Source organism: Microtus ochrogaster, chromosome 26 (genome assembly GCF_000317375.1).
Source record: "Microtus ochrogaster isolate Prairie Vole_2 chromosome 26, MicOch1.0, whole genome shotgun sequence".
Lineage (NCBI taxonomy): Eukaryota > Metazoa > Chordata > Mammalia > Rodentia > Cricetidae > Microtus > Microtus ochrogaster.
Window position 1 is genome coordinate 14,240,572 of NC_022025.1, and position 15,026 is coordinate 14,255,597.

General features: G+C 44.4%; 1 protein-coding gene across 5 annotated transcripts in view; it reads right to left on the bottom strand.

Annotated features, from left to right (window-relative positions):
* Reln (reelin) overlaps nt 1–2,541 on the bottom strand; it is a 441,277-nt gene extending 438,736 nt beyond the window's left edge. For 3 of the 5 annotated variants that reach the window (XM_026784681.1, XM_026784680.1, XM_013350437.2), the window contains exon 1: nt 2,048–2,541. In XM_026784681.1, coding sequence (XP_026640482.1) covers nt 2,048–2,273 — 226 coding nt within the window. In that variant the 5' untranslated portion in view covers nt 2,274–2,541. The remainder of the gene's footprint in view (nt 1–2,047) is intronic. The other 2 variants (XM_005358367.3, XM_026784682.1) reach the window with 1 other exon arrangement.
* Between the last annotated feature and the right edge of the window lie 12,485 nt (nt 2,542–15,026).

Genomic DNA, 15,026 nt, shown 5'->3' on the forward strand with positions numbered 1-15,026 from the left:
TAAACTTCTGCCTCCAACATGCATCCAAATGAGCCAACCACAGACGTAGTATGCTTTCCTGTGGTGAGTCACGCATTACAGATGCTAGATTTTATCATTTAAAATACATATATAAGTATTACTTCTGTTTTAAGTATTTCTCCTACCTGTAGAGCATTTTATAGGAAAAACCACTTAGAAGGCCTGGAGTTAAACAGCTAGTACCCAATTCTAAAACTCTGATACCATATTCAATAGGGATTTAAAATGACATTATTTTCTATAATATTTTGGCCTTTCAAGTTACAGAATAAAATCTCTCCCCCTTTTTTGGTGGCATAAAAGAGCTACTGGGGGCCTGTTCCGTACAATGCTCAATTTTAAGTGACCCATTCACGCCTTCCAGGTTTAGTGACAGGATCACAGCCAATCTCGGGTTCATCTGTTAACTTTATAGCAAAAACAAAAGTTTCAGACAGCATATTCTTATTTATTCTTGACTGGTGCTGTCTGAAGGATCTGTGTAGTCATCGGAGACTCCCATCAAAGTTTGAGAGAGGCCCCTTTTAGGCCAGCCTTCATTCCCTGACCTACCGCATGCTCAGCTAACATGCTAGCTAGCATCTCTGCTAAGGGTCACACCAAGTGACAACAGTCCCAGTCAGTCTGTGGGTCACGTCTCGGCTGTCATTCTACTGGCTGTTCCTCCCACTTCAAAGCTTTCTGCGACCCTAGGAAAATCACCAGATAACTCTCTGAAGGGGAGCGCATACAAGTAAACCATTTTATTACAGAGACTAGTTACAGAGATTAATTTTCTAAAACTAATTATGAAATCCTACAGACAAGGTGGTCACCGCACCACAAGGAAGTTGCTAAAGCGGTGTTTGAGATATCCAGCATGAACGTGTGCAGACCGCGTGTTCTAGGAGCAGGTAGGCAGGTGTTGCTGAAACAAAAACTCGTGTGTTTTTGTAATTTTTCACATACAGATCTAGGTGAAATGCCAGCCGCTCATGAATCTCCTTCCGCTATGCCGACACCTGTAACCTTTTAGAGACAGCACCTATGGACAGCATCACTCAGGAATAGTTTCTATTTCATTGGATATAAATATTGTGTGGAAATTTTCCAATTTAATAGTTTCTATCATTATTTAAGAGGTCACAGTATGCATACAGAAAGAAAACGTATTTTTATTTCTCCACACATTTCCACTTGACTTAAAAATATATGCACTACATTAAATTGCTCTTCTTGTTGCGAAATTTTATTTATTTATTTATTTATTTTGAGTAATGGTTAACCTCGATGAAGGACTGCATAATGATCCCTTTGGGGCATGGCTCCGCTTTTGGTGAGTGGCAGGCAGCCTCTACCAGAGAATTAAAGCTGCGCAGATACATTACTAAGCATGGCCCGGACATTACTAAGAACATAGCAACCACAAAGCTAGTACGAAGGGAATGAGAGAAATCACCAATTACTGATATTTTAAACGACACTTTAAAAGAATAAAAAGGCTGGAACAGCCGCTCTGTTTCTTGAGGACTGCCCGACACTCAGTAGATCGCGAGAGACTCCTGGCTGCAGGGCGGCGGGAACTTTTGGGCTGGTGGGCAGCATGGGCAGCCACCGACCAGAGCGCTGCAAACTGTGGGCAGCTGGCCTGAAAAGCCCAATGACAATCCCAGCGCCACCTGGGGAATCCACCAGCGGGGACCCAGGACTGGACAAAAGTCTGTTATCCAAGTACTGGAGTTAAGAAAACAAGATGCGCAGGTTCGCAGCTGCAGGAACCAGGACTGAGGGGGAAAGGCAGCAGCGCCCAGGGCCTGACTGGCTTGTCACACAAGCGCCAGTTCATTCGAGATGTGTTAGGGACTGTGGAAATCCCAACTCAAGACTCCTTTCTCCACTAAGTTCTCTCTCCACCCCGGGCAGCACACCCCGCTGTGGTAGGAGGTTGTCCTGGTCCCCTGTCTCGCTAGCCCCTGGGAAGAAGGAAGAGGATGGAAAAGAGACGTTCGCGGGCCACCGTGGCGCATAGGGATGCCGTGGTACCTACCATGGTATTCCTGTCCCGGTACGTAGTAGGTGGGGTTGCCCGCAATGTGCAGGGAAATGAGCACCTCGCCCTGCTCCCCATCCCCTTCCAGCTCCCCGTGGTGGGTGCACAGGAAAAAGAAGGGCGAGAAGCGCGGGTAGTAGCCGGTGGCCGCGCGCGCCCTCAATGTCGCCAGCAGCAGCGTGGCCAGGACCAGAGTCCGCGGAGCCCAGCAGCTGCGCTCCATGCCGCCGCGCTCCGTGCCGCCGCGCGCCCCGCGCGCTCTCTCATTCAGTTTTGGAGCCACGCGCGGGGAAGGCGAGCCGGCCGCGGGCTCGAGCCGAGCGGCTCCGGGCAACCGAGCCCGAGGGGGGAAGTTGGCGGGAGACCGCAGCTCCCGAAGTTACTTTGGGCCGCAGGAGCGAGAGAGGAGCGCGGGGCCGGAGCCACGGGCGCGGAGAGCGGTGTCCTCCGCCTCAGAGCGCCGCCGCCTGTGTGTGCGCGACGCCCCTCGGCCGGGCCTGGGAAAGCGCCCGCCCCCTCCACACCTTCTTAAAGCCCCGGGCGCCACCCTCCTCCCCCCGCCGTCGACACACGTGTCCCAGCCGCGCCCCCGCCCCCGCGCCCGTCCCCGCCCCTCGGGCTCCGCTCGCACCTCTGGCTGGCGCCCGGCGCTTATGCGTCCCCTGCCCACGTCCCGCTCGGTCCAGAAGGGCTGGGCTGCCCTGTCGCTGCAAAGCGACAAGCCACCACGGACCGACAGGCAGACGGGTTTGCCTGGGGAGGCGAAGCCCTGGGCCCGCAGCCGCTCCTTCTGCGAGGATGCGCGGGGAAGCCGAGGGCGGCGGGGACTGCGCGGTTCTTTGTCTGCACTGACTGCTTCCCGAGCCTCCCGAGGCTCGCAGCCCCGCAAGCCCCTGCGGCCAGCACTTGCCCCGGTGGTCCGCCCGCGAGTGGCCCAGAACCCCGACGGTGCCCCGCGCGCCCTTTCCAGCCGGGCCTCGCAGCCCCGCCGCTGCCCCTGCCCAGGTCCTTCCTCATCCGCAACCAGGCTGAAAGGGAGGTTGGATGTCAGTGAGATTACCACCTGGAGTGGTGCGAGGCCAGATTGTCAGGCTGCTCGGCCTTAGGGACCCGACAGGCGCGCTTAGCCAGACCCTGCCTTAATGCTTTGCTACAGGATTCCTAGGGCCGAGATGGAGGCAATAAATTTTAAGTCCGAGTTTATTTCTTTACATGTCATGTATGACCACTGCCTCTCGGGTGGGGGAGGGGAAGGCATGCAGAGGAGTGGCTGGCAGCCGCGATGAAGCGGGTGGTAATGAGCTGTCGCACGCAGGACTGCGGCGGCGGCGACGTGAAATCATCCAGAAGCACGTTTTTTAACGGAGCAGGGCTGGCAGGAGCCCTGCGGCATCCAGAAACGGGAGAGCTGGGCTGCCAGGTTTTTAATACATTTCTCCACCGTCCTAGGCTCACCATCAAGACTGGATAAGCAAGTCTGCCTGTAAAAGTCAGGAAACTGTAATACCGAAAAGGGTAGTCAAGCCTGAGTTGGGGATAGGGGTGTAAGAAGACAGGGTTTTTTTTTTTCTTCCTCTTATGCAAGCATACTTTCGGCAGATGGAAAGGGCCTAACTATTGGTCTCCAATAGTTCAAATCCCCTGGAAGTTTATAACCTCACACACACACACACACACACACACACACACACTCACACACGCAACTAATAATAATCATTATAATGGAGCTCTGTTCCATGCATACTACTGCTGTAGATCCTTAGCCTAACATAATCCCGCCTCCACCACCCCACCACCGGAAGAAGCAAAGTTCGCCCCATTTCACAAGGGAGAAATCAGAATTGTTGATAGTTTGTCCCAAGTCAGGCGAAAAGCTGACGCCAAAGGCTCCTTCTGGCCTGCCACTGTCTAAAACCTCAGCCGGAGAAGAAACTGCAGCCACCAAGGTTTGAGGCCCGTCTCTGAGAAACTTCTTCCTCCTACCTACATCAGGTGATTATAGCTGCAGCCGCCATTAAGGTCGCGCTTACACACAGTAGCTGTCTAAATGAAAATTTGAATTCTTCAGTCATATTATCACATTTTAAGTAACCCACAGGATAGTAGGTATTGAGTGAGTGCTTACGTGTGAACTACCAGATAGCGCTATCACATGCAGAAGAGAAAAGCGAATGTTCAGCCCTGTCATTCAACTACATTTGCCGAAGAGCAGCAGACAAAGTTAGGTGCCAGACCACATGAAACTCTCAATCCAGTCTTGGAAGAGAGGGTAGATTAGAACAGAAGACAGGATTACTTCTGATGGGCAAATGCTATACAGAAGCAAAACAGGAACGTAGAGTTTAGTTTATAGGGCAAAGAAGCTTGCTTTCCACTGAGTTGTCAAGAGGCGGTTTTCTGAAAGCGGGAGGGGAAACTGGAACCTTTTCAGGTGGAAGAGCGTGTGAACGTGGGGGAAGAACATGAGACCCGGAAACCACAGTCCAAAGGCCTTGAAGCAGCACTGTGCTTGGACAGGCCAGGCTCAGGAAAAGCAGCGAGAAACAGGAAGGATGATGTGGGCTGAAGCAGCAGATCAGAGAACCCAGTGATGGGGAGCACCTAGTGACTGGGGCCACGGGTAGTGTGACCAAAGTGTAGCGAAAGACAGAATGCTGAACGCCGAAGAGTTAGCGAGGGTTTTGACTTCTCGCCAGTGTTTAAATATATTTCAAAGGTAACTGATTTTTAATCTAATTTACAGCACGGTTTCTAACATACTGTGAAAGTACATGACTCGTTCATTAGTTCAGCACACGATAATCAAAAAAACTGTGGTATTAGGCTGGGGAAATGCAGTTCCTGCCTCGCTGAAGTTACCTTTCAAGCGGGAGAGACAGATACCAATTACTGCGATCAATTATGGAATCACAACACTGATACATGCTCTTGGGAAGCAAAAGGGAACAGAAAGAAAGAGGACAGCTTTGACTTTCCTGAGGAAGGGACTGACATTAAGATCTACAAGGAGCTGTGTTCATAAGGAAGAAAGTATCTCACAGGCCAAAGCATCTCAGTGCAAGAAAGACTCCCAGGGGACAAACATGCAGGTGGAGCGACCGGTGCAGCCAGTAGCCGTCACTCCGTGAAGGGGAAACACCGCAAGCCAGTTCCTATTGCAGTCATATACGTGCCTAAAAGATCATTCTCATCATACAGCAATGAGAGGAGATGCCGAGGAAAGACTAGACCCTAACCGGAGTGAGGGATATCGTGATTCACAGAGGGGTTGAGGGGCACGCAGCTGAGAAGCAGAGGGACCCACACCTATGGGTCTACAGAACATAGTGGGTGCTGGATCGGAGACGGAAGTAGTGGGGACAGATAGGTCAGGAGTCACTGGCAATGGTCAGGGTTTCACCATTTGGCAAATTGTGGCAAATGTAAATGTAGGGAAACTACATTTTAAGTCTTTTTTTTATTATTATTTAAGTGAATAAAGTGGAAAAGAAACATACCACTGAAGTGTAAAAGAAGCGTAAGTATAAAAAGTGACCTGTGACCTACTCACTCAAGTCGGAGAGATGGCTCAGTGTCCAAGAGCATTGGCTGCTCTTCCCGAAGACCAAAACTCAGTTCCTAGCACCTTGGTGCTCCTCACATCTGGCTGTAACTCAAGTCCCAGGAGGTTCGACCCTCTCGTCATGCCTCTGCGGGGACCGGGCATGCGCGTGGCACACAGACATGCGCACAGATAAACACACTCATACACAAGAAGGAATAGTTGTTTTTCAGTGCAGAGCAAAGTGTCGTGGGGCATCCTGGGTAAACTGCATCCACACAGCTTTAGGCAAAAGTCTCCATTGCCCTTTGAACAGCTGCTCTTCCCCAGCTGTGGAGAGGACTTCCAGCGGGGTGTTCGGAATGAGTTTTTCCTTTTGCCTGTTTGTAAATTTTATATAAATGGCATTATAGACTACATTTGGTTTTATGTCCAGCCCCTTTGGCTCAAAAGTCATGACTGTGAGAATGCCTATGTTGGTACACGTGGCAAAGAATCATTCACTTTTATGGATATACCTTAGAGACAAAAATCACCATTCATTATTAATGTAGTTTTGAGTTATTTTCATCTTAGAAATATGTTTAAGTTTTGGCTATTGTTCAAACGTAAACACTGCCATTTAAAATACTCTTCCGTGTGTCTTTTGATGAAACAAATACATATCTATTCCAGATAAGAGAGAGTTGGACTGTGGGGAAAGGAACCTATTTCAATACACTAGTTCAGCAGAACAGCTGAAAAATAAAGAGAAGTCCTTACATATCAAACGTGAAGCAAAACCAGGAACCCACCGATAACAAAGGATCCAGCCCACACGGCGCTTTGATGCATCTGCCCATTTCTGTAGTCCTTGGACTTTCTCTTCGGCGGCCCCGTGGGGCAGGGGACAGGAGATAAAGCTCAGTCCCCAGGTGGAGAGGATGATAGGGTTATGCTCCTCAAAGTGGCTTTGCAGATCAGCCCACACTCCAGGGCTGACCTGCAGATAGGAACCGCAATGGGGTGTTTAGAAACTCGCCCTAACTCCCAAGTGGGGTTCTGTGTGTGTGCTTTCTGAAAAAGCCGGTCTATGATGGTACAAAAGGTCTCAAGGCATGATCGGGGATAAGCGCATAAAGCTAGTGCCCATGCCCAAATCTTTAGATCCTCGGGGGAAGAATGAATGGGGGGGCGGGGATGTCTTCCACGTTGACCTCAAGGAAACCCTCTCACCCAAATTTTAAACTGTGGTTTAAGAAATTCTGGCTCCAATTCTCAAGCCAAGATTTTGTTTCCTGTCTTTGAAGTGTCCCTACACGCATTGCAGAAATGAATCCAAAACATCTCCAGGAAAGCAATGGAGCAAAAACTTGAAGTAAGGCTTCAAAAAACTTCTTCAGTCAGGGAGTTATGAAACACCTGTTCACAATCAAAAATCACGAATACCGGGAGAGATGATGTCGCAGTGAGCGATGAGATGGGATGGCCAGAGTCAGGTCCACAAAGGCCTCAGGTATTGGAATGTTCAACTGTCAGTATATAACAATAAAGTTAGAAAAAAATAAATAACATTTCAAAAGCATAACTATGAATAAGGGACCATCAGGAATGGCCAGGTATTCTAGTAGTAAAAATTCATGTCAGTAAAAATTTAACTCTTAAGGACAGGGGTATCTGTCCCTGAGAGGCTCTTCATGTACAGCAACTAGGCCCAGCAAAAAAAAAAAAAAAAAAAAAAAGTAAATGTATAAGATTATTTAAAGAAAGTAAAGGAAAGCACTGAGATTTTAGGAGACTTTTTGACAGGAAGAAAACTCCTGGCTGCATGTTTTTGCAGGACCTTGTGCAAAAAGCTCAGGTCTGTGTTCTGAGCGCAGGAAACCAGTTCCTTTGAAATCACTGATGTGTTTATTGGAACCACGTGAAAGAACACCTGAACAGCATACACAGGGACGTCCCAAATACGTGGAAAGTCAGTGCATGGCAACCAGCCCTGCAGATAAAAAGAGGGAGCAGTGGGCTTTTCAATACATGTTTTGAGGCTATTGGTTAACTACATAAAACAGTAAAATTAGACCAGGTCTCCCCCGCCACACAAACACACACACACACACACACACACACACACACACACACACACCTACATTATAAGCTTCTTCCAATGGGTCTCACAACCTAGAAACCAGTTTACATGAAAATAAGCTTTAGGAAATTAGAACAATAAGTCAGACATTTTTATAACCCTACCCTTTCTATTTCCCTATCATATTTGTCTTTCTACGAACTTCCAAATGCCACTCAGCATTGCGACGAATTCCCATAATTCTGGCATCTCAGAGGACGACGCACTGGGATCTAAGAGAATCTCGGTCACCTAGAGAGTTCAAGGCCATACGAGTCATGGCAGCTGTTGAAAAACAGCCACAACAACACAAACGTTTCAAGATGTTAGTTTTATCCTGTTAGGAATGCATGAAATTATATGCTTTTAAAGATACAGGTATGTTGTATCTTTATATATAACCTGAAATGCATGCATTTCAACTCAAGCAGAATTGCGTGTGTAATAAAATAAAGTCACAGACCTGCGGTCCCCCTGTTTATCAGCTGACGCATTGAAATCTCCGGTTCCACGTCCCTGCGTCTCCTGAGTCACACACGCAGTGCTATGGTACACATTGTCCTGTGAGTTCCAGACAAAATGTCTCACGATGGCTAGCGATGTAAGAAATATTGAAGGGAAAAAAATCAGGTGACAAATTTTCCAACATATTCATCGGTAGGACAATGTACACATCATTGTTACGCAACTTTCATGATGTTTTATATGACTGGGGAACAATTTCATATAAACAGAATCATAACATCTTTAGGTTTAGATTTAGCTTCTTTTGCTTAGCACAATATTTTGAAGTTCCTTCACGTTGTCGAGTATGTTTGTAGTTTCATTTGGGGGTTTTAGTTTGCAAGTTTTGCGGGGCTAGATGTGAAACACAGGGCCTCACGCATGTATGCAAGCTTTTAAGCACCGAGCCACACCCACAGATGGGGTTTATTTCATTGCTAGAGCTATATCCTAACGTACGGTATATCATCCACACGTTCGTGACTATGAGTAACGCTGCCAGGAACATTTCCATGGAGCTCTATATAAGATGCGCACACTCATTTCTCTCAGGAAGATACTTAGGGGTACGTGGTGTGGGACAGAGAGTCTCTATAAAAGATGCACACACTCATTTCTCCCAGCCAGATCTTAGGAGTATGCAGTGTGAAACAGAGAGTCTCAACTTTGCCTCTGTGATGAGCTTCTTTGGACTGATGAGATCCGTGAAGCTCTCCTTAGATTAGTGTTTACGTATATTTAATAACTTTTAATAAAAAAAATACTTGGGATTCAAAAGAAAGGAATCATATTGAAATGTGAATGTTGCCAACACATTAAAATGTTTAAATATGCTAATGTTTTCATGAGCCTTTAAAATAAGATATGGGAACAAAAGTAGCAATTAATACTTTCAAAGCTAGGAGGAACTTGGACTGTGTTTAACTTCAGAATACTGTGCTACCACTCATATTATACAAGCTGGATGCATGCATGCTGTGTCTTCATGACGAACATGGTCCGTGGGCAGCCTCATAACTTGAGGGAATTCTTTAGCCCACACCAGGTTCTCAGCCCGTGAAGAACTTGGGAATAGAGTTGTTCTACTCTAGTGAATGTCAATGAAGAACTGCTCAAACGAGTTACTCTCACGAATTCAACGTTTAGCTTAAAAAGCAAGCCCAATATAAGAAAATATACCCTTATTGGACTGGAGAGATGGCTCAGCCGTTAAAGACTGGGCCTACAACCAAAATATAAGAAAATGAACACTGATATTAAACTTAGGTAGACGCCAAACAGTACTGTCTGTTATTTAAGCATTCACAGGTATATGGTGGAGTAGGAAAAAGTGAAGGAAGATAAGAAATTCAGAATGGTGATTACCTGTAAGCAGAAGAAAGAGAGATTTTAAGGAAAGATACAGGAGTTTTCAGTATATACTGTATGTTTTTTTTTAATATTTATTTATTTACTTATTATGTATACAATATTCTGTTTGTGTGTATGCCTGCAGGCCAGAAGAGGGCACCAGACCTCATTTCAGATGGTTGTGACCAACATGTGGTTGCTGGGAATTGAACTCAGGACCTTTGGAAGAGCAGTCAGTGCTCTTAACCACTGAGCCATCTCTCCAGCCCTATACTGTATGTTTTAAATATGTTTTAAATAGACAGGTTAAATGGGTAGGTCCCCTGATCTTTGTTGTTCTATGTTGTTTTATGTATTGTATTAACCATGTAATGTTTCTAATACAATTTTGTATAATATGCTATTTCATTACATACAATTATCATAATGAATTAACTCTTAAATTGTGTAATGAAAAATTATATTCCCACTTAAGTGTTAATTATACATTCAAAACGTTAGTGAACATGTCTGAAATACTATACAAAAGTCAAATTATGGAATTAAAACGGGAAAGGAAAATATGATATTATCTCTCACATTTTTTGGTTAAATTTTAAAGCTGCCTTCAAATCCTTTTGGAGATATCCAATATCTCCAAGTTAATTCTCTTTATGTTTTCTTTTACTTTTCTTGAGCTCCTGTGGAATCGTCACAGACATCATTTCCAGGTAATTTTTTAAAATTCTGTCTAGAATTACTTGTAGATTAGAACTGACAAAACCTTTTGGTTATAACTCAGCAGACCTTAATTCAGTTTAGTTTAATCAAAAGGCAGTTTGCTGATTACGGATACTGAAAAGCTCTGGGGACGTTTTAGCCGCGGACACAGCTGAAATAATGCTGCTGGGCTCTCCATCACCTACTTCTTACTGTTCTTTCCCAGAATACCATAGGTCTCGGGCAAACCCTGGAGGCATGGTAGCTCCCGGACAGTCGAGGCTTGTTTTATCCTTAGAGGATTGAATCTGATTGGGCTGCCTGAGAGTCACGTGTCACCCCTCAAATCAGTGGCTGCAATAGAAGTGCAATTGTCCCAGTCTGGGGCATCTTCCCTAGAGCCCAATGCAGAGATACATGCATCTGAATCCCACACAGAGAGAAGGTGGGCCTCCTGAGGGAAGTGTACCCAAAAAAAGGTCGGGATGCGGAGCAGAGCCAGCAACAAACATCCCCACTGTCAGCTGAGGGTGCACGTGTTCTTCCACTGACTCCCGCTGGAAACTCATCCTAGGTCAAGTCCTCTAGTCAATGTAAAGTATCTGGTGAGTGCTGAGACAGGCTCATTTTCACGAGTAACATTCAAAGCAAGGTAAATTTTAACTTGTTTTGGTTATTATTATTATTATTAATTATTTGATGTGGGATTCCCTTCTGTATGCTGTGAATATGTTTTATTACCATTGCTTAACAAAGAAGCTGCTTCAGCCTATGGCAGGGCAGAATAGAGCTAGGTGGAAAAACTAAACTGAATGCTGGGAGAAAGAAGGCGGAGTCAGGGAGAAGCCATGTAGCTGCCAAAGGAGACAGACACCGTGACATTACCAGTACAGCCTCATGACAATACACAGATGAATAGAAATGGGACAAGTTAAGATATAAGGTTTAGTTAAAAATACACGTGAGCCATCACCCAAACAGTTTTGTAATTGACATAGTTTTGTGTGATTATTTGGGTCTGGGAAGTCAGAAAACAAATGCACTGTCTCCACTTACAATTATTATTATTATCATAATTATTATTATTATTAATTTGGTGGTGACCAAACACAGGGCAAATTATAAACAGACACTCTTCCCCTGAGCAATATACAAAATTCAGCCTAATGAATTTTAATTTCATTTAATAAAAGCTCTGGACTATCATCAAACAGAGACCAGGGATCCTATGCTCTCTAAAACAACAGCATTAAGTGTTTCTGTTGGACTCTTCAGCATGCCACCCCCACAATGAAATTACGTACAAATAATATTTTTTTCCTGAAACCTTTCTAGTATAGACAAAAAAAGAAGGATTTGCTTAATATTGTTGAATTCAATGCTCTGTATGCTGATATAATGGGAAAAGTGTTCAGTAATGGGAAAATTATCCAGTGAAATACTCTGAGAAAATACTACCCACATTATCAATGTCTTCCTGTACCTGAGATGACAGAAAACGCAATAGGTGCTTTCAGAACACCTGACTTTTCACTGCAAAAAAAAATTATTTTGGAATTCAGTCTTTGATTATCAGTGCTTAGAACGTAAGCTTTCTGTAACACACACACACACACACAAAAAGAGAGAGAGAGAGAGAGAATTGGAGAGATCTGTCCACTTTGTTCAATGAAACCTTCTGAGACATTTCCTTATAAAAATGTCCTCCCATTGAGTACATGTTCAGAGTTCTGCTTATGAGCAGTTACACTGAATATAATTAATTCATTAATTATAGTTCAGCTGTAGAATGCCAGGTTCTGTACCAAACCATGATGATACAAAATGAGTGAGTTAAAGCCGAGTGGAAGAAACACACGTGACTCTTGTGTAAGCAACACCTTGACAACATGAATGTTGCGGATTCTGGTCCTTGTAGGAGCTGTAGAACAGTCAGAGACAGTGACTGTGCTGCTAGGAAACGTCTCAGTGAGTAAGAAATGCCTTAGGGGAGACTTGGGCTAAGTCTCAAGGACTAGAACTCCCCCAGGGACAAGAGAGTAGAGTAGGGGAGGAAGGAGTAGCCAAAGCATAGTAAACAGAGGCTGTACAAACAGGTGTCTAGCCAACTAATACAGGCTTACACAAATGCAATGTTCCAACTAAAGTTGCAGGAAGCTCTTATACACCTGAGGAAAGTGCCTACAGAGAAATTCTATCACATAGCCACTGAGGTTTTATTTATTCATGTAATTATAATTAATGTTGTCTCAAAGCAGTCTAGTAGATTACTTTTCTTTGTTTTTTTTTTGGGGGGGGGTTATTTATTTTGTATACTGTATTCTGTCTGCATGTATGCCTGTAGGCCAGAAGAGGGCACCAGATCTCACTACAGATGGCTGTGAGCCACCACATGGTTGCTGGGAATTGAACTCAGGACCTTTGGAAGAGCAGGCAGTGCTCTTAACCACTGAGCCATCTCTCCAGCCCTAGGTTACTTTTCTTGAGATGGCTATAGGCTAAGGATTAGGTTAAGGCCTAGAAAACTTTCCTTATGAAGGACCAGGTGATAAGTATTTGGGGCTTTACTGATTTAATATTATTTATATGATTATAAAAGATTGTGTAGAACCATTGAACTTATAACAGGTGTTTACGTGGACCAACTTCACGATCAAGGCATTGGTAGGTGGTGCGCAGGAGGTCTTGGTCTTTCATTGTGCCTTGGATGTTGCAACCTGTAGAGTACTGTTCCTCACAGCAGAAGCATGGACATGGCAAACATCTTTCCATAAGCCCTTTTGTTTATAAGGTCCCTGATTCATTCCTGGGCTCTCTGCCCTTATGACGTAAACCTTTCCCATTAGGTCCCACCTGAACCCTGCTGCACTGGAGATTAAACTGTTAAAGACATGACCATGGAAAGACAAGACCTTTCAAAGCACAGCTTTCGTTGTGGCTGCCCCAGGGGCTGGAATAGTTACATTTGTATGACTGGTTCCAACACAACTCAAATCCCCCAGACAGGTAACTTTTCCAAGATTTCTACTACATGAACCACAGGTGCATTTCTTCCTCACCATGCTGGTCTCAACTGTGAGCCCTTCTGCCTGAGCAGCTCTCCCTATGACCCAAGAGGCCATGTGAAGGTCTTTCTCCTGCGGAAGAAAGATGTCTGTCTGGCTCATCCCTGCCCTAGAAAGGCAGAGGTAAGAAAACCTGTGTAGGTAAGTGACTTTTCTTGCTCCAAAGTGAGCTTCCATTTGCTGTTGTATGAGGCAGCTTGTTCATTCCTGGCAGCTCAGACTCAAAATAATCACACAGAAGCTATATTAGTTAAATCACTGCTTGGCTTATTAGCTCTAGCTTTTTAATGGCTAGCTCTTATATCTTAATTTAACCCATTTCTATTAATCAGTGTATCGACATGTGCCTGTGGCTTACCGGCAAGGTTCTATCCAGCGTCTGTCTCTGGCAGGGCTACATGCCTTCTCCACAACTACACCTTCTTTCTCCCAGCATTCAGTTTAGTTTTCCCTGCCTCGCTCTGTTCTGTCCTGCTACAGGCTCAAAGCAGTTTTTTTTATTTATTAACCAATAAAAGCAACACATATACAGAAGGACCTCCCACACCAAGTTCCTATTGTAGAACATCCAACTTGCTGCATTTACAGGTGTGAACGGAAGTCACTGTGTGCAGCTTACAGGGAACATTTCTGATTTCCTCCAAGTACAGAAAATCATAGTTAAGGTTTCAGTCTGGCCACGGAGGCCTAGTTAGCACACTGAAAACAATCTGTCATGTTTAGTGAATGTGTGAGTCTTAGACCACAAAACTCACCCTGAGAGGCACAAAAATGCTCAAGACCTAGGATGTGTGCCCCTCTTTTGGTGGTGGGGGGATAAAATTGGCCACCTCTGCTAATTTATTTCTCTCATTCTTTGTCTTTATTTGAATTTGAGAAAGTTGTTAAGAATTAGTGGGAACTTGTTCATTCCAAACAATTTATCTCTATGAATTCCTTTTCTGTGTACGTCACATGTCGGAGACACACAATAAAGCCACCATTACTTGCCAGTTGCCTGAACTTTGATCTTAAATGGGTCATGGGTCGGTTTCCAACAAAGTGCTAAATGTCCAATAGTGAGCAACTGCCATGCCAATGATATTACAAGACTTTATTTTTCTCCCAGAAGACACAATGACATATTTTTGACTTTATTTTTTAGTTAATGGCTAGACTATGAACATAGCTTAAAACTATAGACAATATATAACAGTTCTATCAAAGACAAGCTTCCAGAATTACTTGATTTGGCACCATATCTTTTTTTCCAAATAGATTAATGAGAAATTCATTAATATTTAATAAGAAAAAGTCCATTTACAAATTTTACCTTAAAATTTAAAGAAATAGAACTTTGAAAATTTTTTTTTAAAAAAACTGGTCACTGTTACATATTTCCTGTCAGTGTAATAGGAGATACTGCAAGGAGAAATTTTTAAAGTTTCAAACTAGCCAATTCACTATCATTTATATAACTCCTAGGAATATGCTAAGTATATCAAGTTTGACATTAAAACACTGGAGAAGGCTTTGATAACATGCCTAGTACTAGAGGTTTAGTATGAATATAGTAAATGGACTTATGAATATATGTAAATGAACTTATGAATATATGTAAATGAACTTGGTCTGTGGTTGACCCCCAGTCCTCTGATTGTACAGTTGGCCCTCACTGGTGACCCCAGTCCTCTGATTGTACAGTTGGCCCTCACTGGTGACCCCAGTCCTCTG